The sequence below is a fragment of the Colletotrichum fructicola genome (genome assembly GCF_000319635.2).
Source record: "Colletotrichum fructicola Nara gc5 chromosome Unknown KSG_Nara_v1_contig11, whole genome shotgun sequence".
Lineage (NCBI taxonomy): Eukaryota > Fungi > Ascomycota > Sordariomycetes > Glomerellales > Glomerellaceae > Colletotrichum > Colletotrichum fructicola.
Genome location: NW_027094061.1, coordinates 1,297,240 through 1,322,602, shown reverse-complemented (window position 1 = coordinate 1,322,602; position 25,363 = coordinate 1,297,240). Strand labels below are relative to the sequence as shown.

The window sequence follows — 25,363 nt, the reverse complement described above, 5'->3', positions numbered from 1 at the left end:
GAGAGTTCATGTCTCGGTTTCGAGAGATCATCTGAGGGGCAGATGGCGAGCTTCTGCCATCCTCATTGCGGTGCTCCTCACAGTTCGGGGATTGAGAAAACCCCGGCTGAGAAGCGTTATGTTCTCCCGGCTCATCTTGCGACTCATGGCGAAGCCTAGATGCTAAGCAAATCCTTCTGGTGTTGGGCGTCGGGCCTTGCGAGTCTTGTCTTGAGCCAAGGTAAGCAATTGTCCCACGAAGGGGTAATCAAACTTGCCCTGGAGACATTGTAACGTAACGTAATGTTGTGGTCAAAGATCGAGCTGTCCTGGTGTCTGGGATACAAATGAACACTCCGTGACTGTGGCCTACTATGGTTGTTCATGGGACAAGAGGGGTCTTAAATACCCATTCACGGGAATTACAGTACCCTTTTAAGCCAGGCAGCCTTCTCACCCATGTAAAAATACCACATGAGCTAACATGGGTCCGTGGAGGCTTGGTTTGAGCCCCTATCTCGAGGATGGTATCGGACTAGGAGTCACATAGCCATTCCAAAGGGGAAGCGATGTTCTCATTTCATTGTAAATACCCCCTAAAAGAACACGTCTCCAGCGTCCCATGTTTCATAGTCATTTCACGCAACGTCCTCTCCGAGATGCTCCTGCCAGTATCGCCAGTACTTCCCCTTTGAATCCAAGAGCACATCATGACTTCCACTCTCAACGTGGACTCCTTTCTCGCCGATAACGATGATTTCGTATTCTTTGATAGATGACAACCGGTGTCTGAGAGAATTAGCCTCTAGCTATCTCGGTAGAAAGGTCACCTACGCCACGGTCATCACAGTCCTGTCTTTGAATTCCCTCGACAAGCTTCTCTTGATAGAGCCTTCTGTTGTCGCATCCAGAGCACTCGTCCCTTCGTCTATGAGGAGGATATCTGGTTCCATGAGAAACAGTCGGGCGAGTGCAATTCGTTGGCGCTCTCCATTGGAGAATTCACTAGGGAGTTTAGAAACTGACGATACAAATGGGCAGATGAATCAAGGGCAACTTACTTTCCTGCATCACCACATGGAGAGTCGTAGCCTTTCTCACGCTTCATTATGACGTCGTGAATGCAAGCTTTCTTGCAAGCATTTTGTACTTCTTCTTCGGAAGCATCTCGCTTACCGTATCGTACATTGTCAATGACTGTCGTGTTGAAGATGTGATAATTTTGCTCGACGATGCCGATATTTCGCATTAGACTGCCCAGATAATCAGCATGTTTCTTCGGCTACAAAGATTGAAGGACGCACGAGCTATGTTTCACTTGAGTGATATCTTGACCGTCTATCAATATCTTGCCAGTATCGGGCTCGATTTGACCCGTAAGAAGAGCAAGTATTGTTGATTTACCAACACCTGATGGCCCGACAATAGCGATCTTGGATCCTGCAGGCACAACGAGATTGAAGTCTTCGAGTACCACCTTTTTGCCAAAAGTGACACCGACATTGCAAAACTCCACGAGGCCACTTTGGAAGTGGAGATCCGGCTTTTCTTCCTTTGGATGAGAGGCCATCTCCATAAGGCTTGCAGCTTCGGTCGCATCCTGGAACTTCTTAACAATGTCTTTGGCGTCTTTCAAAACATGGGAAAGGGGACTGATAAGTTGACTCCAGTACTGCTGATGGGCAAAGAAATCTTCGCTTCCTAGCCGACGACATTGAACCAGACCCAGGACAATGATTGCCCCGGTCCAGTATCCAACGTTCAGAGCCGTGTGGTTCAATGCATTCGAAATGAAATACGAGACGTAGAACTTCCAGCTTATCTTGTGAAATTCTTCCAGCCTCTCGTCGTTCTCATGGATATGGTATCCCGTCTGGCCGAAGAGGGCAGAGGTAGTCCACCCTTGGATAGCGTCCTCGCATTGCTGCCGCTGACGCTGGTGAAGAACTACAACGTCTGCTCTAGCTCTGAACATTTTGGTCGTTGAGCGTCGGAAGATGATGACAGAGACTGACAAGAAAAAAGCAGCAATTATCAGCATAGAACTTCCAAACCTCAGGGCCGTCACCGGGAGAGCAATGAAGATCGCAAAGCAGCCATCTAAAGCGTTCCTCAAAATGGCGTCAAAGGATTGATCGACGCCTTGTGCATTGTCAATTGCAGTAGTGATGGCTGCCCGACTTTGCTTTCTATGATAAGAGAAGCCGGCATTCATGATTGCAGCGAAGATCTTCTGCTTAAGCTTCTGCTGGCGATGAAAGATCACCTTGAGCCAGTTCCACTCGTCCAGTGATGGTAGACCAGTGCCGGGCGATTGCAGAAGCCTAAGAAGAGACCACTGAATGATGTATGGGAGGATTTCGGAGTAAGGTTTGTCGTAATTGAGCTCTCTCATAAGGCGACTGATACTCAAGGGGAGCCAGAGGCAAAGAGCGTTTTGGCACAGCCTGGGAACGATAGATATAGTAAATCTTCTCCGCATGCCATCATCGTTGTCTATCCAGATAAACTGCTTGAAGACCTTGAAGTGGCTAATGCACATCTGCAGAATAGTGTCGGCTTGTGGAGGACGCTTTCGAAGGTGTGTTTTGGTTCCTTTCTCCTCGGCGAAGCAGTAGAGAAGGTAGAGATACAACGCAAACTTTGAAACTGCCAGTGTGATTCGGATCACTCTCCACGAGTCGGGTTCGATGCCCGGACTAAGCTGAATAGCAATTTCCAGCATTTCGTGGTTAATGCCAAGGGCCCAACTCACAGCGAAGAAATTCCAGATAAGCCCAAAGTCTTCCGATAGTCCGTCCAGTTGGAAGAGTGTTGCGATCGAGAAACACGTGGCGTGATAGGCAGGAAATATGGGGGCAAGTGGTTGTGCCCAGAGCAGTATCATGTTGCCCCATGTCAAGACAACCTGTGCATAGAATACCCGGGAGAAGCATGGCGTTGGGCGTATGCGATGCTCTGTACTCCAGGGTGCCATGAAGGAGAGTACGGCAGCTAGAATTGAGCAAGCTAATCGAACACGGTCAAAAATATCGTCCGGCGTCATTGTGATTGAGTGGGATAGAGAGAGATTTGGTGCCCTGGGACGTATGATGGGGGTATTTCGCATATAAAAGGTGCTGCGCTAATGGCATTGAGTTACAGCATGGGACGCCATGGTTCGCCTGTAAGGCAAATGTTTCTAAAACTCCCCCGAGCAATTTTCCATATACTTCTCCGTTTTGCTATCATGCATGGATCGCTACGATCAAGCCTAGAAACACGACAGGCCCCCGCAAGCTTTGCCTTGATCAACCCTATGTCGGTTAGCAAATCACGCAGATTCGTTCAGAGAGAAATCGCACCGAAAGAGCTAAGAACGCGCTGGCCTGCATGGTTCTCCCACCCTTGCTTCAGCAAGCCCCTATCTGCAATGAGACACAAGGCCTGGCCAATGTCCATTAGTATGAGGCGCCGATCTCCGACCATCTGCAACATATTGGCCGCGGCTCCTCCCATAGACAGGTATTGGAGCCTTAAATGACGCTCGCCCTGAGCTGCCTGCCCGCAGGAGTGAGCTGGCAATATTTGACCTGACGGGAAGGCTTGCCTCCGAGGTGAGCAGCGGGCGTATAACAGAGCCATATAGGTGCTAAGTCTTGTCAACCCGTGTCACCCACTCCTTTCAGGTTGCCCTCCTGCAGGATGCCCCTGGTGGAAGTGTGGCAAGGGTATGAGTCGCATCAGAGAAAGACCACGTCAAGTTTGCGCCAAGAAAGCGCCGGTCTGCATGGTCCTTTCACCCTTCCTTGGCTTGGTTTGTGGTCCTCATCTCAAACACGAAGGCCTGGCCAATACGCATGACTGCGAGGCGCCGGCCCCTGACCGTTGGTGTCATATTGGCCGCGGCGATCCCTATGGACGGGTATCTAGAGCCTGATCTTGTGTTCCTTGACTCAAACCAAGGAATACTACACGTATCCCAGTATCGATGGTGGATGCTACTTGCCTTGATAATGAGGTTCTGTGGGGACAAAATGTAGCAAATCTTTGAAGGATTGAGCCGTTCTCTCGGCCCATGAATGCGGCTGGCACAGAATATGTTGTCGCTACCTTCAACTAGATGAAGCCTGCGCGCGTCTACAGGAGGACAATATCACTACAATAGCTGAGGCCTTCAGAAAAAGTGCAGAGATGTGATTCAGCTGGTGTTGCATTTGTCAGTGACACGTAATGTCCTAGTATATTTAGGGAGACCTATCGAACCGTAGAACCCCGCCAGAAGACCTCTTGAAACTGAGAATCCTAAGTGCTGTTCTCCTGTTCGTAGTCGCCCAGCGGCCGTCTTCCAAGTTTGTCCACAACCCAGCCCGCAGCCAGCCCGAGCGAATAGACGCCATATCCTGTACCTGATGAGACAGCGAGACCCCATTCGGGCAGTTGATTGTTAATGAAAGCTGTTAAAAGCGTCCCGCAAATGAACCCCAAGCGGGCATGTCTCATTGAGAACAATCCAGGGTCGTACAGAGCATAAACTGGCTCCGAATCCTGACATGCCCCGGGCGAAGCGGGTTCTTCGTGTCACGATGTTAGAAAAGGACTACAGAACGTATGATTGTTCACTCACCAGACTCAATTCGATGTCTTTTCAGCGCTGTGAGCGACTTTGCGTCCAACAGCTTCCCATTCTCTAAGTCTTTGATAACCTCGGCTGAGAGGATAAAGGCCTTGTAGCCTTTGTTTTTCTCATTGTTGGGGTTTGAGTTCAAGACTCGGCGGATTGCATTTGGGAAGTTAAAGGAATAGTTTTCTATGGAGAGCGGGTCCATCATGAGATATTTCTCAAAAGATAGGAGGAATGAAGACGAAAAGCTAATGGCTAGAGTTTCTTGAGTCGAATGCACTTGGGAAGGCCTTTTATTTATACCTGAGGAGCGATAGTTGATCTCGGATCGAGAGCTGTTTAGATTGCACATTAACATCAGTGGCATCGCAGTCCAGAGACAAGGTGCACCTGGCCCGGGGCCAGACGAAACCTAGCCAATCGACACAGGAAGCCCAAACGATTCATGGACTTTCCACCATGATCTCCATTGACACGTAGGTATCCAGAGCCCGATTGAAGGCTCGCCCCAAGTTCGCTTCCCCTGTCGGTGAACAGCCGCACCAACCTACGCCATCCCCATGTCGCCACGCAACCCGCAATCAAGTGGCCACTTGCTCATCCATGGCAACTCTCCAAAAGGCAACGCAGCTTCAAAGCAGGACTGGCCTTGGAATCGGCCAAGAATTGACGAACCTGCAAGTCGGCTGGAGTCGTCGTTCGTGATTTTCGCACCCCACCCCGGGTGTGCGCGCCCAGCGAGACCTCCCATGACCCTTGACCGCCGCACGTATCCACACCCCAGTGGCGCCGGGGAACTCGCTAGCGTGCCGCTGGCTGTGCGAGGATCCCGACGCCCGCGCGTTCTGGGTACTTGTGTGCCCGAGCAAGCCTGCAGCCCTCCACAACCGACCCCGTCGAGGTGACATCTGATGCACGGTCTGTTGGAACGCCGATGTTCAGCTGGCAGCCCGTCCCAGCGCATCAGGTCTGGGCCTTGGATCTGGTCGTTGTACCTCGTAACCGATAGGGACATGACCACGTCGCGTTAGAACAGATGGATGAGTGGAGTTGTATTGTGCTTAAGTGCGTTCTATCTCCTGCTTCCCGTTCTCCTCCCAGATGCTCCCGCCCCCACTTATCGGTTGTACTAGTCACGTCAGTATCGGCTGCTTGCTTGATCGGCCGTTCACGTACCACGACGCAGTCCTCGCAGCGAGCGCCATGCACGTTGACCCAGCCGGGGCAGTCAACGCCGTGCTTGTATCTGTTGACGCAGGGATAGCGGTCCATGGCGGTGGTTCTTGGACGATGATTGTGGGTGTATGAAGGTGTGGAAGATTTTGTGGAAGCTAGAAACCTTTGAACATTTGCGAGGGAAAAGAGAGCTATTTGTATTTAGAGCGTATCCGCGGTGGCGGAGAAACATCCATACACATGCCGTTCACGAAGCCATCATGCCGTTGCCCAATCAGTAGGATAGGGTAAGAAGAAGCTGATTCTATTGGTACCCAATAACCTGCCCAGACACATCCGGCGCTGAGGGCAGGTTTAACCTCAACAGATTGTTGCACCAGGGTTGCCTGTTGAGGTGGTCTGCTGCTGAATGTTGCCGCATATATCTTCTTCCGCAATATTTGCATGCGAAACGCTTCAGATGCGCGTCAATGCACGTTCTTTAGATATAACAAATTAGCAAATAGGCCCCTTAGGAGAGGTGTCACATCTGCCCTTACTGATATTCCTTCTCTGTTAATGCCGACTGGTGCTTGCATTTGGACTTAGAGCGCCATAGACAGTAGTAATTTCCATGCTGATCGCGGGGTGGCTCGCAATCTGGATATCCCCCGTCCTCGGTGATTCCATAAAAATACATCCATGGTAGAAGATCGTAATTGGAGCTCAGTTGTTGTGTGTCGGTGTAACGGGCTAGAGCCCGGCCGAGATCTCCGGCTTTGCCGGAGCAGCTACCGAGATCCGGCTCCGCCGGATCCACTATTCTGCTGTAGCACACCGCCTAGCCCCGGTCTGCATCACTGCTGCTAGGCGCCTATCCCTGTAAAGTCCTTTCCTCCTTCTTCAGCTTAGAATAGTCAATCGACGGCACCTCTACGTTGAACAAGCCTAGGGGCCAGCCCCTTACATATTCTAAGCTCGACAACAAAAGACGCTATACGAAACCTCACGAGAGCGATATGACGATTCGCTAGAGGGTAGTGCAAACGAGAAGACGCTATACGGAACCTCACGAGAGCGACACGACGATTCGCTAGAGGGTAGCGCAACGAGAAGACGCTATATGGAACCTCACGAGAGCGGCACGATGGATCCGCCAGAGGGTAGCGTAAACGACGCGATGAATGCTGAGATTGATCGCCGGATCAACGAAGCGGTCAACGCAAGCGTCCGTCCTCTTCAGGACCAGATGGCCCAGCAGACGGCCCAGATGACGCAGCTCTTGACAGCTCTGAATGGGCTTATGTCAACGGATAGAGCAACCCCTACGCCGCTTGCGAGCAGCGTAACGACCCCGTCCACAGCCGATACAACTATACAGGCAACGAGCGACGGTATAACGATGGCAGCTAGAGGGCGGAGGAAACATCAAATACCAAACCCACCAAAGTTTAGCGGCATACGTAAAGATTTCCAACGTTGGTTCCTAGAGATGAAGGGAAAGATACGAAGAGATAGGGAAGCTTTCGACTGTGATGCCGATATATTCGCATACATCTACGCAAGGCTGGAAGGCACAGCTCAAACCATGGCGTCACCCTACTACGCTCAAGGCGGAGCAGATGGAGCGGAATCCTCCGATCAGTTTATGCAATACCTTGAGACTCGCTATGGAGATCCCAATGCAGAAGCCAGGGCACTGGATAGGCTACGTACTATCCGACAGAAGGAAAACGAAAGCTTTGCTACATTCCTCCCAAAGTTTGAGAAGGAGTTAGCAGAAGGTGGAGGAGGACACTGGGCAGACGCAGTCAGAATCAACTATCTGAAAGGAGCCCTGAACTCCACTCTGCGGGACCGTCTAATTAGTGTAATCGATCCCCCGAAAACCTACCCAGAATACGCCCGGGTCCTTATGATAATAGGGTCAGGGCTAGATAGTAGGACCTACCAGGAACGTCACGAACGACGACGATACCGAGATGCCGATGGGGACACCCTCATGGCTGGAGTCAGCCGGACTAAGGAGCCCAGAAGAGCCGCAAAGTCACAGCGCTACCGCAGCGACTCTTCCTCATCAGAAGACAACATAAGGCCCCAGAAAGATAACCGTAAATGCTATAACTGCAATAAGATCGGCCATATTGCTACACGGTGCCCTAAGCCAAGACGTTCAGGGCCTAAGAAGGTCAAGAAGGTTGAGAAAGCTAAGAGGCGAGAGGAGAGCAGCGATAGTAATGCTATAGAGGAGCTAGGAAGCTCTGAAGCTGAAGAGAGCTCGGGAAAAGAGTAACTCTAACGCGAAGTCGGGCGTTAGAGGCCAAGCCTAGTGACATTACAGAATGGAAGCAGTTCAAGCATCACATGAGCAGCAAATCAGCAGTGATCACTACCCGCATACACAAGGGCACTCAAGCAGACGCCCTAGTAGACACTGGGTGCGATCTATACTCCCTTATCGACCACGACCTCGCCCGTAAGCTCCGCCTACCGGTAGTAGACCGCTCTGAGCGGCTGCTAGGCAGCTTTAGCGACGCTACAGGCGCTACAAAAGCAACAGGTGTAGTTGTCTTCAACCTAGAGCTGTGTGGTTATGATGAGAAGATCTTTGCATATACCGTACGTAGCCTTGGTGACGACCTGTTCCTAGGGAAGCCTTGGATGGAGAGGAACCGTATTCTATACGATGCCGCTGCACAACGGATACGGCATAGGAGGGGTGGCGTAGACCTACGCTTAAAAGGCGAAGAAGAACCAGATCGAGTAAGGGAGATCAGAGCCGCGCGTCTCCTTCCAGGAGCTCCTTTCACTGCACTCTATAGGAGAGCACAACGAGACACCAAACGAACTGCAGGATACGAAGTCCGAGCCATCAGCCTAGCAGATATACAGAAGGCCCTTACGAAGAAGACTGAGAAGGCAGATCTAAAGGCCCTCCTTCCGCCAGCTACACTAGCTGAGTTCCACAAGCTGTTCCAACCTGACGAAGCCGCCAACCTTCCACCACATCGTCCTGGGGTCGACCATAAGATCCCTATCAAACAGGATAGTAGTGGTAATGAGACTGTACTACCATGGGGGCCGCTCTATAGCATGTCACGAGAAGAACTCCTCGTCCTCCGTAAGACCCTACGAGACCTACTGGATAAAGGCTTTATCCGCGCCAGCAGCTCAGAGGCATCAGCACCAGTACTGTTCGTACGTAAACCAGGGGGAGGGATACGCTTTTGTGTTGACTACCGCGCCCTTAATGAACTCACTAAGCGCGACCGATACCCTCTCCCCTTAATCCAAGAGACACTACGCACTGTTAGTGCTGCTAAGTGGTTCACGAAACTGGATGTGGTTGCAGCGTTCCATAAGATACGAATTGCTGAAGGAGAGGAGCATAAGACGGCCTTCAGGACAAGATATGGGCTATTCGAATGGCTAGTTGTACCCTTTGGGCTTACAGGAGCCCCCGCTACATTTCAACGATATATCAACGGAGTGCTTCGAGAGTACCTAGACGATTTCGCTACGGCATATATGGACGACGTACTGATCTACTCAAACGGCTCACGGCAAGACCACGAAGCAAAGGTTAAGCTAGTACTACGGAAGCTTGCTCTTGCAGGGCTCCGGCTAGACCCTCATAAGTGTGCGTTCTCTGTGAAGACAGTCAAGTACCTAGGGTTCATTATCACCGCAGGAGTAGGCATCTCCTGCGATCCTGAGAAGCTGAAGGCAATCAAGGAATGGGCTGCGCCAAAGACGGTTAAGGGAGTTAGAAGCTTCCTAGGGTTTGCAAACTACTATCGGATCTTCATCCCAGCATACTCAGAGATTGCTGGACCCCTTATATCTCTTACAAAGAAGGGCGTCCTATTCCACTGGGGTAAAGAGCAGGAAGTAGCATTCCAGGAGCTTAAGAGGATCTTTGCAGCCAAGCCTATCCTACATCAACTAGACCCTGAGCGTACAACCTACGTTGAGGCTGACTGCTCAGGCTTCGCCCTTGGAGGAGTACTGTCACAAGAAGATGAGCATGGGAGACGTCACGCAGTAGCATACCACTCGCAGCGGCTGAATGCCGCCCAGTTCAACTACCCAATCCACGATAAGGAGATGCTAGCTATTATTAGCTGCCTACGAGCATGGAGAGCGGAACTGCAGAGCGTCAATAAGTTCAAGGTTCTATCTGATCATAAGAACCTGAAGTACTTCATGACAAAGCAGAGGCTCACAGAACGACAAAGCCGATGGGCAGAGGAGCTGTCTCAGTACAACTTCGAGATACAGTACCGGCCAGGAAGTGAAGCAGTAGTGCCAGACGCACTCTCTAGACGCGAACAAGACGTACCTACGTCTCTAGAGGACGAGCGCGAACAAGGCCGGATTCTCCAGCTTCTTCCCGAAGTAGCCCTTACCTCAACGCGTACACGACGCGTAGAGGCAGCCCCATCAGTGCTTGTGTTCACCGACGATAAGGAACTACAGCAACTCTGGGACCAGACCCAAGGGCAAGACCAAGTCTACCAGCAGGCATATAATGCTGTGAAACAACGAGAAAGAAGCTTCCCTCCTAGCCTCAAGCTAAAGGTCCAGATTGCTGAGTGTGAGATCGATAATGGCAACCGACTACTATTCAGAGACCGGATCTGGGTACCAGGTAGCGAAGACCTAGATAGCGAGGCGAACACACTACGTACTCGTATCGTTCAAAGCAGCCACGACTCAGTACTTAGTGGCCACCCTGGTAGAGATAATACCCTCGCGTTAGTCAGTAGGCGCTTCTACTGGCCTGGCCAGTCACAGCTAGTACGACGCTTCTGCCGCAATTGCGATGGCTGCGGGCGAAGCCACATCTGGAGAGAGCATCGAAAAGGACTTCTGAAACCTCTACCAATACCGCAGCGTATACGAAGCGACCTCGCTATGGATTTCATTACCGACCTTCCCCTTACGGATAAGGGTGAGCGATACCTTTGGGTAATTATCGACCGGCTAGGAAAAGGCGTAACCCTTGAAGCTATGGAAAGTATGGAAGCTGAAGCCTGCGCTGAACGATTCCTGAGCTGCCACTTCCGCTTCCACGGCGTCCCTACTTCAATCGTGAGCGACAGAGGAAGCAACTGGACGAGCCGCTTCTGGCGGCAATTCTGCAAGCTTTTAGGAATAGAACAGCGGCTCAGTACTGCCTATCACCCACAGACTGATGGCGGCCCAGAAAGGATGAACCAAGAGATCCAGGCCTACCTACGCAATTACATTACCTACTCGCAGAAGGATTGGGCGAATAACCTCCCAGCAGCTCAACTAGCGCTCTGCAGCCGCGATAGCAGCGCTATAGGCATGAGCAGCTTCTTCTTAGAACACGGATACCACCCAGAGCCTGTCCGGGTTCAAGAGGCAGACCCAGAAGACCATGGGGGCCGTCGCGAGGACCTGGCACGCAAGTTGGTAACAAGGCTCCAGGACGTGATGGATATGGCACGGTCGACCCTTGCCTCAACGCAGCAACGCTATGAGGAGCTGGCTAACAGGAAGCGCCAGCCTACGGAGAGACTAGAAGCAGGCGACAAAGTCTGGCTTCACATGGGCCACTACAGGTCTCCTAGGCCATGCAAGAAACTGGATTGGTTGCACCATAAGTATACCGTTACGAAGGTTATCTCACCATACGTGGTAGAGCTTAACGTGCCAACGGCTATATACCCACGCTTCCACGTGGATACCCTGAAGCGTGCAGGTAACGACCCTTTACCTGGGCAAACGCTAGACGACGAGCAGCCGCCCCCAATTATAGATGACGAAGGCGAGGAGACCTGGAATGTAGAGAGTATCGACGCCGCCGCCTGGAAGCGTCGAGGGCGTGGGAGACGCCGTGAAGTGCTGGTTAAGTGGGAAGGATACGCAGAGAGAACCTGGGAGCCTATCGAGACGCTCCAGGGGACGGAAGCGATGGAGGCTTACGAACAACGTTACGGCCCTGCGATGAAGCACGACGGAGACCCAGCTCTAGCGCCACGGACGCGCCGCCGGAGGGGAGCGGGGAGGTAATGTAACGGGCTAGAGCCCGGCCGAGATCTCCGGCTTTGCCGGAGCAGCTACCGAGATCCGGCTCCGCCGGATCCACTATTCTGCTGTAGCACACCGCCTAGCCCCGGTCTGCATCACTGCTGCTAGGCGCCTATCCCTGTAAAGTCCTTTCCTCCTTCTTCAGCTTAGAATAGTCAATCGACGGCACCTCTACGTTGAACAAGCCTAGGGGCCAGCCCCTTACAGTCGGTAGGGCATACAGCTAAGCCACAAGCCGTTGTGCCCGTCGGCGCCCTTGGCAGTGCTGAATTGCTTTGTAGAAGGTATTGAGGTTGCAACTGAGGTTCTTCTGTACTCCCGCTCAACTGACTCCAAGTCGCTGTCGCTGCACTGGTAGATTCCAATGCGTCCTGTTCCCATTCAAGGTATACAGCTGGTTCCGCTGCTGGAGCGCCGAACATGTTGCTGGTGCTCGATTCGCATTGGCCATGCGATGGCTGGTATGTAGGTGATTTTGGGAGCTCGGAAGGATCCAGCCCGAATACGTGGCATATGTCGTTGTTCATCTCGTCGGACGGAGTTTTTGGCGGTCGCAGGACTAAGTCTGTGAAGCCGCTCTGCGGGACAATAGACCACACGCGCACATAGCTGCATTCATATCAGCTGAATCACTCGTGAAAAGGTGCTCTGTGTACCTACAGCAGGCAAATTTGGTCTTGAAATGGCGGAAATCGAACGGTCTTGGTGCTCGTCCCGCCAAGAGCTATACTTTGAGCCAGAGGGCCAACATAGCTCTCCTCAAATTTTTCCCAGTCGGTTCTGGGAATGCCCTCGCGTGGAAAGCGCTTACGGGGTCTCTGTCTAGCGAGTGCCTGAAGACTCCGGTTTTCTGGTGGTAGATGACATAGTCTGCCAAACAAATTTGAGGAAGTGCGCCATGGAAAGTCTCGCCTTGGCCGCCGAAGCTGTTTGTTGCGTAGGAAGGAAAGCGATACGTGGTTGACATCTTGGCAAAGCACTGCAAAATCTGCCGCTGTTGAAGGAGCAAGCTTGAATGTGCACTTTGGGAACCAGCCGGCCTATGTATGATCTCCAAGGCCGGCTGGCTCCAGACCAGATCAAATCGAGGCACAACATCGACTAGGATCCTTCAATCCCCAGTCAATGTGTTGTCGGCGAATGAGGATGCATCTCAGCCCTTGCTCATACCCACTGACCCCAGTCACTGCAGTGCATCTACCCACTAGCAGGTGGGCGGAGATACGAATTGCCCTCCTTCACTGTTTCGAACGTTTTGCAGTGAAAAGGAATAGTATTCTGAAAGGAGTGTGTCTGTGACTATGCTTGGAACCATCCGTACATCCAGGTAATGACTGTTTCCGCCCATGTACTAGTAAAATGCGTGTACGCGCTTGCCGCACTAAGCTGATGCAAGACTTCTACAGACGCCTGATTTGCAACCTCTTGGTACTCTCCATTGCCCATCGACTGAAGCAGCACCACATCTCCATACAAAGGTCTCCAGGGCTCGCATAACGCTGCGGTATGAGCGGCTTAGACTGAAGAGACTCCGTCGTGTTCCAGTCGACCAGCGGCGTCTCCGACGCACACGAGAAGGTTTCTTTACGACGCATATAATCAGCGTCGCTCAGCCGCTGTCTTTTTGGTGTCGGGCCATCATCTTCGTCCGCCTTTCTCTTTCTTAAGTTTGGGAGGGATCTGGCAATCGTGTTCTTGACATCTCTCAGAGACGTCCGTAGTTGTTGGAGTGTCGAAAGCTTCTTGGAAGAAACCTCAAGTGGGACTCCAGGTTGCCCATCGTGCAATGCCGCAAGTCTCTCTTTTGTTATCGTAGCTTCATAAAGTGTGAATCCGCCTCGCGCAACGGCGACGAGCCAGACGTGGGTTTCAAAAAAGACCAAACGCCTGCAAGGGCCACCAGTGTACAAAAGGTCCTGTGCCATTGCCAGAAGGATAGTTTCGATTCTTCCAGGTCGACGAAGGTGACTTCCAAGAACGCATCCAACTCTTGAGCCCGGCGGTGCTTCTGTCGTTCTCTCGCGCCATATGTAGGGTATGCAAAATCGGGACCGCGCGCAGCCTTCCTTATAGAGGCTGAGATATTGACTTGTTGTTCGGTGGCAGGTTAGCTGAAGGACGCAATCGATGGCCTTTGCTGCTTTCCTTGTCGATTTCCGGATACTATGCTTCATTTTCTTCGATTGAAGTGGCGGCGAAAGTTTCTGAAGATTGTTGATCAGCGATGTCGGAAAATGCGCGTCCTCAAGGGCACCCTATTTCATCAAGTACGCGAAGAGTGCGACGATGAAAAAAGGCAAGGGTGTGAGGAATCTGCGAGTCCCCGGGCGAAGACTCTTATACCGAGATGTAGCCGAGCTCCCAAAGTCGGAAATGAATAGTAGAGGCCGTAGAGGCAGCTGAAAGAGAGATGCAAACAGCAAAGCGAAGCACATTAACAGACAGAGCATAAGATCCCGGATGCCGCTTATGAATTCGCCTTTCTTAAGCCCTGTCACTCCGTCAGAGAGAAGCTCCAGTTTACGCCAGATCATCGGATCTGACATAGTTACGTCGAATGCGGTAGTAGTGGTGTTAGGTGTCGGCTGCTGCGCGAGGGACGGCCGCCGGAGTTCAAGTAGTGCCCCGACTCAGTTCAGCCAGGGCCTAGCCCAGTGGCCAAGGGCACTGATCGGGTTGGTGTTGGGCCGAACGACCCTCATCAAAAGGGTATGTTCAGCCAGGGTCTCTCAGTCGCCCTGTCACCTGCAGTCGGCTCTATGAAAGCTGCGTGCGGTGCCGTCGAGACCCGCTCCGGCATCGTCTCAAGATAAAGAGCGTTCGCTTCCCCCTCCACTCACGACGGTTGCCTTGCTGCATGAGCTCCTGCATCCTACACCCCATCACCCGCATACATATTTCGACGAACGACATGGATATTCTCCAGCTACACCAAAACTGTTACGCGCCTTTTGTCAGCTTTTTTGTTAAGGAAATTCTTGTTAAGAAAAAGGTTCCTAAGTCTCTCGTGGAGTACTTCACCACAATGATTGTGTGTCATCTCCCAGCAGGCGATACAATCCGGGAGATTGGGTTATTCGTCTATCACTCGAGGCAACACAAGTTGCCGGACCTCATGAAATCGGAGTGGCGATGGTTGAATATTCATCTCCCCACGATTGGAGACTTCGGCATAGAAGACGTGGTCTCTACTGAAACTGCCTTGGTATGTCGCATACTGGCTTTGAAGTCTTTTGACGCTGACGCGGCCAGCTGGAACTCTGGAAGGCTATGGCTGAAGTGACAAAGGATGACGATAACCTGACAAAGGTCCAGGAGTTTGCACAGGACAGCATTGAAGACTCGAAGGCAATGTTGGACACCACCAAGTCGGCTAACGAGACGTTCATCAATTCTCAACTCAACGAGCTGAGCCTGTAGACATGGGGTAATCAGTAGTATTTCTCAAATAAAACAAATAACTTTGATGCCCCATGTGTAAATTCCATGGTCTGAGTCGGCATGTGCTATCGTCTGTCACAGCGTCCCGTCTCTTTAGGCCTGACCGTCATCGAGAGAAGATAACACTTGATCCCTTTCATACATCCCTTCGGAGCTCCTGGTTCTCCTTTACTTAATGGCGATGACCTCGCTTGGCGTACGCGCCCCTTGGTCATAGCTCGTTTCTGGCGTCGAAGACGGTGCCTAGCTAAGTGATATGCCGCCGTTCCAGGGGCATAGAATTCGCCCATGATTTTTACAGGTGGAGGTCTGTTGACGATGTTGTTGAACTCTGCAACAGAAAGTTTCGTTTCCGGGGAGGTGTGTAAGATCATGAAGTTGCCTTCGCGTCGAACCCACACCTCACCGGACGATTCCAAGGTGCGGGCGACGGCTTCGCGATACTTGCTGCGCCGGAAGCCGTCCAATTCGTGAGCTCTCATTCGCCATGGAGTTGGTCGTTCTCGGCCCAGGTTCAGTATGTAGAACTCTACTTCTGCCTGGCTTTCGGGTGTGTAAAAGGCTGTAATCGTTGGCTGAGAGGTGGCCATGGTGATTGCAAGGAAGAAAGTGCAATTTTGCGATGCGAACCATGCGAACCGAGCAAGTCTCCTGGTCGCCTTTTCATACATCGGACTTTGCACCAATCCAGGGACACACCCAAGGACAGGGGCTACGTAGGCATAGATTCCATACCCATAATACCATCGCGTCAACTGCAGGTGGGTTCAGCAGAGACCACACCAGGTGACATCCGCAAGGACTGCTACGATTGCCAGACTGGTTCCGCGTTTGCCGGGGGCTGGAAGTAGCCCTGCTCATCACGATGTGGCCGCTGTCTTGGGTTTGAGAGAGCTGTCCAATTGCGATGTCTCGGATCTCGAACTGGCAGCATCATCCGGTGGTGTTTCCATGGTGCTCGACATCGGTGATGTTGAAAGAGCGTCAGATCAAGGTCGCCGTGGGCGCAAGGGCTGCAGGCACGCTAACGCAAGGGGGTGGGGGGCAGAGGCCAGGATCACGCCCCATAAATACCTCCGTGGAAGCCATCAGGCGAGGCGGCCGAAGTACCCAACTCTTGGGGCTTGGCATGGCCCTCTTGGGCGTGGGGAAGGGCGCTCCGCCAGGGTGTCATTTATCTCCGGTGCTGTCTGCAATTACATTGGACAGGGATAATACGTACCATCTATACCAACTTACACCTTTCCACCTACATCTCTGGACACTTCGACTTCTACAGTACACTCATGAAGATGATCCAGCAGACGCTCGGCTTCGGGGTTCATGACAGCTCCAAAGTCCGCTAGCACTTTAGTTGATTTGCATCCTTGCATACAGCGTAGCCAGCCCGCCACAGCCGAAAGAATCAGCGACTGTTGACAAACTCGGCAGATTTCCTGGCCAGGACACAGGCGTCTTGCGTACTTAGACATGATGCTGCCCTCCAGGCGCACCACGGTTGCCTTACACGGTTGAGAATTTGCTTCCAACTAAGCTGCGTCAACAATATATCCTATAACCATCTCTAATGTCGACAGTTGGCTAGCCCTAGGGATAGCCAATCTGATGGTCTTTACTCTTTACTTCTTCTACGCCAAAACGAATCACAAACGGCCACCCTTTGCTTTAGTACTCTGAAAACTGCCTATGGGACTAGCCTTGCTTGGTTTCATACTCCTGACCACCAGCGCTTACGCAGTCGTCACTTAGACGATCTCTCCAGCTTTTATATGTATATCAAAAGGCATATCTGTAATTATTATCAACTCTGTGGAGGTAGCGTGTTGTCATTCGCAAGACGTACCAAGTCTGACGTCGTTATAGTTCTTCGAATTTGCGGTCGTCTTGCGCGAGGTATGTGACTCTCCTACCAACCATCACTCAACGCAATACATTCATCACATCATCCTCCTCTTTCTATGCGGACTCTTTGGCTTAAGAGCGTGGCTTCAGAGCAAGTCAGGCCGTGACTTCATGCCTTTATCGCTCGCTAGCCTACAGCTATTCATACTTTTGGCCTTCGCTCAACTATTCATTCTCTTATCAAAAGCCCCAGTGAACGCAAACGACAGAGAGCAAAAGCGTAATAAACAGCGAATCCAGTGGCTACTATGGACCTTTGGCTTTACGTTCTTCTCTTCAGCTATCATCCTGGCACTTTCCACTTTAGATTTGATGCCGTTGCCCATAACAATGCAGTGTTTGCTCTCTGTCCTGGTGGTGGGAGCTAAGCACATTCCGCGGGGTTTCAGCAGCACATCAGAAGATGGAGAAGACAGCCAAATGTTCACAACTGCCTCAGGAATACCAAAGCCGGCGGACAGCGAGGATTGCTTGAAGATGGCCCCAACGCAGGAGAGCTCGCGAGAATGAGTAGGAAGTAGAAGTGTTTACACATAAGATCTTCATTAGGTGTTTTGTCTCTAGCTGGGGCTTCTTGCAGAGAGCTCATGATCTGTTGAATACTTCTTTGTCTGATAATTTTGCGCCACGTCTATAATTTCCTTCTTACGTGTCGTTGTTACAAAGGCAGCTCAGTTAAGCTTCTAAGCACCATCCTATACCTTTTCGCCTAAGTATCTATTTCAGCTGATCTTTGGGACAACATTAGCATTTCGTGGTAGAGCTAGGTACTATCAGCAACAATGACGTTTCATGCGCGACCGCGCAAGGATGCAGTTCCTTTAGGTATAGCGTGCCATGAGGGGTCGCTTGTATTCTGTGCGCGACCTGCGCGAGGATGCAGTTTCTTTAGGTATAGCGCGTCTTGAGGGGCTCACTTGCATCCTGTGCGCGACCGGCGCGAGGATGCAGTTTTTTTAGGTATAGCGTGCCCTGAGGGGGTCGCTTGTATTCTGTGCGCGACTGGCGCGAGGATGCTGCTTCTTTAGGTATAGCGTGCTTCGAGGCCGGTCGCTTGTATTCTGTGCGCGACCGGCGCAAGGATGCAGTTCCTTTCGGCTTAGTGGACGGGACATGACGCAGCGATGAGCTTCGGGCAGATCGCGAGGAAAGTCTTTGACGCAATCTCTCCTGTAGCTTCTAGTATCCCACCTGAGTATGATCAGGGACGACACAAACAACTTGAGAATCGTTGCAGGATTTGGCTGGCCAACGAATCTCGCAACACTCTCTGGATGGACGCCGAGCAGTATGTTTCGGGTTGTAAGAGAGTAGGACACGATGCGAACCTTGATGCATGGCGTTGACGATTGCGTTAGTCGATCATAGAAGTTCATGCTTCGCTCCGGGTGCCGCTGCAAGTTCGTGCAAGTTTGTGTAGATTCAATGAAAACTCAAATCAGAAGACTAGCATATGAACGGCCGTCACGCGCGTCGAGGAGAATTATTAGCGAGTACGTTCATGACGGCCGTGGCAGCCCATGCTATGTCAACCCGCACAATCGTGGAATGAACCTCATAAGGAGTCCAGCTACAACCCCAGCCAAGACGATTATGTAAGCAGACGACACGAGCGGAATTTCGATCGGCCGATTGGGCCGATTGTGGAGGTGCATCTGACCAGCTGAGATTTTCGCGACACAATTGCGTGCGTAGGCATATATGTCGCGCCCAAACTGATTTCGTTGCCCGAAGGGCCGATGGAGGTGGAGTACCATGGGGCCTTTGTGCTCCGAAAGTCCGTTGCAATATTCTCCATCGGCCAAGGCCCATACAGGCAATCCAAGACTGTCCTTACGCAAAAACATCAAGAACGTTGTGTGGGGCCTCCTGTTCCAAGAGTAGATCACCTAGATGCGACACAAAACTTCATATAATAGGCACGGGCTGTTCTTCTACAGTTGCTGCGGAAATCTGTCTATCACACAACGTCGAAAACCTCCTCTTGATTACAATCCCGCATATTACGTTCGCTTGTTGCCAATATTCGTGCATTATGTCGTAAGTCAAGCAACAGACGGCCGAATTTCTAAAGACTCTCGGATTTCGGCACTCTGTCGATGACGTTGACGTCTCCGGAACACCTCTATCGGCGTCTATCTCTGTCTTACAGAACCTGAAGCCTCATGCAATTGACATGCCGGGAAGCTCTTCGTACAACGGATTGTTCCGGGAGCATTGGTGAGCGCCCTCAAAACTACCTGGTCGCTCAACCAGGCTTAAAAGATTTTAGGTCTCAACATGTGGTGCAAGAACCCCGTTGCATCTTCCATCCGACTTCAGCGGATGATGTTGCTACCTGTATCAAGGTATTGGAGCACTTCAAGGTTCCATTTGCTATCCGGAGTGGGGGCCACCAAACTGCTAAAGGTGCATCAACTATCACCAATGGCGTCTTGGTTTCACTTGACAGGTTGCGTTCAATTTCTTACAACACTGATGAAGAGATTGTGAGATTGCGACCGGGAAACCGGTGGTATGCCATCTACAAGTATCTTCAGCCATACGGCAAAGCTGTGACTGTCGGCCACATCGGCGTCGTTGGTTGCGGAGGTCAGATCAGCGGTGGTAGGTCCTGCATCTCCCCAATGGTGAATTAGGCTGAACGGATTCTCAACAGGTGGTACCTCCCCCTTTTTACATCGCCAAGGCTTTTCATTCGCAAATGCCGCGAATTTCGAGGTGTCGTTGGAGGTGGCAAACTCGTTCAACCCAATGCTGTGAAAAATCCCGACTTATTCTGGGCTCTAAAAGGTGGAGCTAACAATTTTAGAGTTATTATTCGACTTGATATGAGAACTTTCCCCCTCACAGGAGTTTGGGGTGGCTCAATCACATAAGACATCAGCAAGAAAGAGGCAGTGTTGGATACTTTTTGGGATTTTCAACATGAAGGCATCGCTAAGGATCCCGGGGTAGAGATGTTTCTTGGTTTCACCCAGATCGGAGAACAATCCTACACTCAGTCTGAGGTCTGTGCGGATCGACGAGGTCACGCTGATGGGTCTTGCCCTGAAGTATTCAAGCCATTCTTCGATATTGGACTACTACACAACGACGCGCACGATCGCACGTTTCCGGATATGGCGATCTCCGCAACCCTGGATCCACCTCCGGAATTTGCCCTCTGGTTCAGTCCCCACGGACGGTATGTTTACCCTACATTCTCTACCAGAGGAACTCGGAGAAGCTGAGACGGTCGTCGCTTTCCAGGATGAATTTCGCCATGGTTACACTCAAACTCGACCGCGCCTTTTATAGCGAGGCGATTGCCATCTTTTACACTACATTTGAGCCCGCCAGACGTGTGGAGCGGGCTCAGGTCAGCGTGCATATCAGCGCGCTCCAAGGCAAGACCATCGAACACGCAAAGACTCTGGGTGGGATGTGTGCTGGGTGGACGGAGGAGGATCAAACCTGTGAATCCCCAGTGCGGCCGAGGGAACCGATGGTTTGCCGTCCAGTGTCTGCTAACACATGATGCCGCAGTCTTCAACATGGAAATGGTCTGGGCAAAGGCCTCTGACGATGAGTTGATGCTCAGTTTAAGTCGCCAATGCGTTGAAAAGTTGACAGAGGCGGCTAAGCTGCGCAATGTGTATCTGCCTTTCATTTGGATGAATAAAGCCCAAACTTAGGACGACGTCATGGCTAGCTATGGCGCGGAGAATCTATCTAAGATGAAGCTCGTGTCGCAAAGGTATGACCCCGAGCAAACATCCCAGAAGCTTTGTGCAGGCACGTACAAATTAGATAGAAAGTAGGAGAGACTTTAGGAATCCCACCTAAGCCAATAGAACAGCCTATGATGATGCTTTTATCCAGACCACGATGTTCTTGTTGTTAGTGTTGTTGTATTTGACGTCATTCCAACAGGAATGACACCCTTGCAGCAGACTTCCCTCGGTGTAAGGTGTCAAATTAAAGGGCCAAAAGGCAGCACGAAGAACGTGAACAATTGGCGATAATAACCTTGAGAGGTATTCGCCACTCAGCGACCTTGAGAGAAGCTGAGAAAAGTCTGCCATATCAATGAGAACTCTAATGATTAGGACAGGGGCCTATAACCTACATAAAGAAAATAGCAGAAGATCTACAGGCTCTGAAAATTAGTTAGAGACACACAAAAAAGATATACATTTTAGAACCGCCCAATTTGACAATAGATCTACTGCAGGACCAGTAGATTACACTAAGCAATACAACCAACTTCATCCCACATTCATTATACTGCTATTAGCCATACTGATAATATGTCACAAGTGTTCCACTGCTTGTGTTGCAATAAGGCTGATAATTTGTCCTTTAAGATTGTTGCTGAATTATTTAAGATGGTATTACAGTTGAATGGGCATGCCAAGCGGTTAGCAATGCGTTAAAATGGGGCCGATTTAGTAGTCTGTTGTGGGTTCATTTGGTCCTTGTGCCGAGCTGGACATGATGGCTGGCGCCGCTGAAACTTGAGGGCTAAGATATTTCCTGGAGACGCTGCCTGGCGCCGCTGTGGTTCTGGAGTGCTGGGCCGCCGGGTTGAGGATTCAAGGATAGATGCATCGGTCACCCTGCTTCTACCGGATCGAGAATCTTGGTAGACTACAAGTCTATGTGATAGGACTGAGAGTTGGAGATGCGTTATGTGACGCAACGGTCTTGGAATACGAGCTTAATTAGATGAATTGCCTGTAAACCACAACCTCGGTCACCTCGGTCACCTCATTCCCACACGCAACACTTAAGGTTTAATCAGGGCCACATAAACGCCCAAAGAAAGATGATAGTAATCATTTAACTTGGGGTTCTTTACTTATTCAAAATGGTCCGCTCGAACCATGGCCAGTAGTGATTCTCAATGTTCCTTCCGAGCAATTGCAACACTGCAATCACCTGGTACACCCCTTCTGTGCTTTGTGTGGATCCAATCAGGACACGATTATACAGCCGAGACTTCCCGTCCGGAGACCGCGTCATGGCAACAAAGTACCAATCGTGTCCAAGTACGACGAGCCCTGGCAGAAACACCAACCCGGCCGCTGCTGCAGCAGAGGGTTTCGGGGCATCGGCATCCCCGGCATCCACATTCGAAGACGCGTCTCCATCCTGGGCCTGGGAGCGCGACACGAGATCGTCCAGGGCATCCCACTGCGCAAGAAGCCACACACTGATCTGGTTGACCGCCTCGGTCCAGTCCTGTCCGGTGACTTTCGTTTCAATAGAGAGGGCGATCGGGCGCTGCAGAAGTGCTGGGTACTCGGTTTGGTTGACGGACTGAAAAGGAGATGTCAAAGCCGCTCGTGTGAGCTCCGGGCATTGTTCGTTCACGAACACACAGAAGTCGACTTTCTTGTTATGATGAGAGGCTTTGGAGCCGCGTGTGTAGTCCGAATGAATCTGAACCCCGGTGCTGGAAGACGTTAGTCACTTGCCGATGGACAAACACAAGGGGCAGAAGCGAGGCCGGCATGAAGTTTACGACGTACCAGATGCAGAAGCCAAGGCGGCGGAAGTGCGCCAGTGCCACCTCGAGAATCTTGAAGTGGACAGCGCAATTCCATTGGATCTCAAAGTGTTGAAAGTTCTGGCAATCCTCCGCGTCGCTCCAAATCCTGTTCACCGTCTCGAGGGCTGGAGTCGGGCCGAGTTCGTCACGGGTTTCCTTGGCTTCGTCCTCGGGCGGCGGCGAGTCGAATGAGTCTCCCTTGACCCATCTGAATCGGCGGGATATTTTTTGTTGTTGATAGAGTGTTTCCTTCAAGCGAGATGGCCTGTTAGCTTGGTCGGTTGAGAAAACGTTTGTCTGGATCTCAAACTAACCTTCTCCGCGTGTGAAATGATTCTGTTACCTTTCCCTAGGTCCTCGATACGCAACACAAGCTTATCTAGTGCATCTGGGAGTTTGGCATCACCATTCAGGTTGACATGCTCAACAGCGTTCTCCATTGTCAGGAGGACGGTCTGTTTCCGAGGACTTGACTGCCTTCGACGTTTCTTAGACGGCGTGTCCTGGCCCGAGCCAAGGGAAAGGTCGCTTGTATGGCTTGCTAGGGACGAGGCATGGCTCCTGCTGGTTCGGGGGGCAGGTGTTGGTTTGTGGCGGTTGTTTCTGGGCGTAGGATCGAGATCGGGATTGACATCGGATGGGGGTTCGTAGGTGAGGTTTAGGGGGTTTGTTCGAAGTCGCTTCGGGTCTCGGGGAGTCACATCGACTCTGACGTCGTGCTCGTCGCTAGAAGCCGACGCGCAATCGTCCATGCCAATTGGGGAAGCAGCATACAATGGGGATCGCTTTTCTGGACAAGTACTCTTCGGGGGGGAGGGCAGTCGGTGCGAGTGCGGCGACCTCGACGTTCGTTTGCGTTTGCGAGGACGGTCGTGGTGGCTCGTGGCCGCTGTCGTTGGTGATGTTGCTGGCTGACGTGCGACAGCGGGAGGAGGCAGACTGGCGATCCAGGTGATGATGGCGTCTTCGGAAGTCATTGGCGATCAGTCGCAGCGTTGAAGTGAATGGGGCTGCCAGTTCGCCTTTCGGTGGAATCAATTGACGCGTGTGTTGCGGATGCTGGTAGTTGTATGTCTTGATGTTGGCGGACCCTCGACTCCTGGCTGGTGCATTTCGGTTGGCCAGGTGATGAGGAAAATGCGGCCTTTTCCGATTGGACAAGGTTGTGGGTCATCAGTGGCTTTAATGGCGCAGGCTTCATGTGGCGTCTCAGGCCCCAAAATGTGGACAATGCCTGCCGGAGTGTGGAGACCCCCCGCCCGAGCCGAGATCCGGGGCCGAGCCTCCGTCATTTGCAGCCCGGGATCCGCCCTGGTAACTTGGTCGCACGTAAGGGACGGCGGAGAATCTGCGAGAGAAAGATGGAATTGCATTGCACCGCATTCGGATCGAACGCGCCCGGGAAAATCCGATGTGGACCGCAGTGTCTCAGTGTTCCCAGTCCAGCAAAAAAAGAATCCCTGCTGCGGGACGCATTGTGATGTTTGGTGCTTGCTGCTTCCTGAGTACGCAGCAGAACCCGGGGAAACAAAAGTGCAGGGCCTGTAAATCTTTTACAGAAGCAGAAAACCCTGGGATTGAATTTGCACGATTGTTTTGTCGGGGGTCGGGGGCTTGGACGACTTTACCGTCTGCAGCAAAACCGCCTTCAAGCCATCCAGCTTCGGGGGCATCCCGTACGTACGTGCGAGTGTGAAACGGGACCCGGGACGATGCCTGGCGGATAACAAGTCTACTGCTTTCTTAGGGGTTAGGGGTTAGGGTTACTTCCTATGGTGTTCTCCATCCTCTGACTTTAGAAGGGGCTCTATCATAGACTTAAGTGCCACTTTCTTTGAGTTATAGCCACTGACTTGCAGTATATAGTCATTGCTCTAGGTTTAGCCAGTGTAACTACCAAGACCCTTTCGCCGCCTCGATTTTGAGTTTGTGTGGTTGAAGCTGAAATTTCAAGCAGTGTTGGTTACACAGTATTCGGATGAGGTGCGACGGGTCCCTTGGGCTCAGAATAAGGCTTCTGATCGTATTAAGCGTAAGGGCAACGTGATCTTGTCGAAGAGACCCGAGGGTTCTATATGGGCTGGTCGACGAGTTGATAAGTTAAACGTCAGCGTCACTTAGCCCCGGCGGTGCTGGACTCTGTTAGACGTATATAGTGGCGGGCGGACTGATAAGAAGAATGCCTATCTTCTGAAGTTCTTTAGCAATTTCCTTATCAATATTTCCAATTTCTCCATCCAACTTAGCGTCTTTGACAACGTTGATATTGTAACTGCTCTTTAAGCGGTTTAGGAACTAGTTATTAGATAGCTTTCATAATGCTTGGGGTTATTTTCGTCTTTTAGATAATGGTCCCAAGGATATTCAGAGACTCAATCGGCGAGTATGAGAAAGCTGGTGACTCCTCCATATTCTTGCTCCATATGATAGAAGTTAAGGGCTATCCTGCCCTTAGCATAGACTAGGTGAAGCTGTTGGGAATCTTTCTATGATCCTCTTTGGTTCCAACATTACAAGCGTCGCTTTCAGCGTGATATAAGATGCCGCTCATCCCACGGAACAGAATTTTGTATTCCGGATAATAGAACGCAAAGTCTGGTTGAGCTGAAATGTAGCGGGGGATTGGTAGCATGCAAACGCAATGGCCTATTATTGAGTCGATAGCTTGCACTAAGTGTGTAGCTAAG

The 25,363-nt window shown here is 51.4% G+C and overlaps 6 protein-coding genes across 6 annotated transcripts; 3 read left to right on the top strand and 3 right to left on the bottom strand.

The window, feature by feature from the left end:
- Positions 1-617: 617 nt before the first annotated feature.
- Positions 618-2,704, bottom strand: CGGC5_v016895 (ATP-binding cassette sub-family B member 6; the record flags this gene model as incomplete). The annotated part of the gene is made up of 4 exons (XM_032027463.1): positions 618-768; positions 814-984; positions 1,041-1,232; positions 1,284-2,704. 4 exons carry the CDS (start codon positions 2,702-2,704, stop codon positions 618-620), a joined length of 1,935 nt encoding a protein of 644 aa, XP_031876168.1.
- Positions 2,705-4,263: 1,559 nt separating this feature from the next.
- Positions 4,264-4,787, bottom strand: CGGC5_v016894 (uncharacterized protein; the record flags this gene model as incomplete). Its single annotated transcript, XM_032027464.2, has 2 exons — positions 4,264-4,532; positions 4,586-4,787. 2 exons carry the CDS (start codon positions 4,785-4,787, stop codon positions 4,264-4,266), a joined length of 471 nt encoding a protein of 156 aa, XP_031876167.2.
- Positions 4,788-7,325: 2,538 nt separating this feature from the next.
- On the top strand, positions 7,326-11,779 carry CGGC5_v016893 (Transposon Tf2-9 polyprotein; the record flags this gene model as incomplete). Its single annotated transcript, XM_066153637.1, has 4 exons — positions 7,326-7,848; positions 7,915-8,026; positions 8,068-10,498; positions 10,634-11,779. 4 exons carry the CDS (start codon positions 7,326-7,328, stop codon positions 11,777-11,779), a joined length of 4,212 nt encoding a protein of 1,403 aa, XP_066006911.1.
- A 3,043-nt stretch (positions 11,780-14,822) lies between these two features.
- Positions 14,823-15,217, top strand: CGGC5_v016892 (uncharacterized protein; the record flags this gene model as incomplete). The annotated part of the gene is made up of 2 exons (XM_032027466.1): positions 14,823-15,002; positions 15,050-15,217. The coding sequence occupies 2 exons, from the start codon at positions 14,823-14,825 to the stop codon at positions 15,215-15,217; spliced, it is 348 nt and encodes a 115-aa protein (XP_031876152.1).
- A 4,099-nt stretch (positions 15,218-19,316) lies between these two features.
- On the top strand, positions 19,317-20,817 carry sol5-8 (Bifunctional solanapyrone synthase; the record flags this gene model as incomplete). Its single annotated transcript, XM_032027467.2, has 7 exons — positions 19,317-19,360; positions 19,413-19,747; positions 19,800-19,899; positions 19,953-20,002; positions 20,075-20,327; positions 20,393-20,598; positions 20,669-20,817. 7 exons carry the CDS (start codon positions 19,317-19,319, stop codon positions 20,815-20,817), a joined length of 1,137 nt encoding a protein of 378 aa, XP_031876173.2.
- Positions 20,818-21,979: 1,162 nt separating this feature from the next.
- On the bottom strand, positions 21,980-23,116 carry CGGC5_v016890 (uncharacterized protein; the record flags this gene model as incomplete). Its single annotated transcript, XM_032027470.2, has 3 exons — positions 21,980-22,580; positions 22,657-22,925; positions 22,991-23,116. 3 exons carry the CDS (start codon positions 23,114-23,116, stop codon positions 21,980-21,982), a joined length of 996 nt encoding a protein of 331 aa, XP_031876155.2.
- Positions 23,117-25,363: the final 2,247 nt, after the last annotated feature.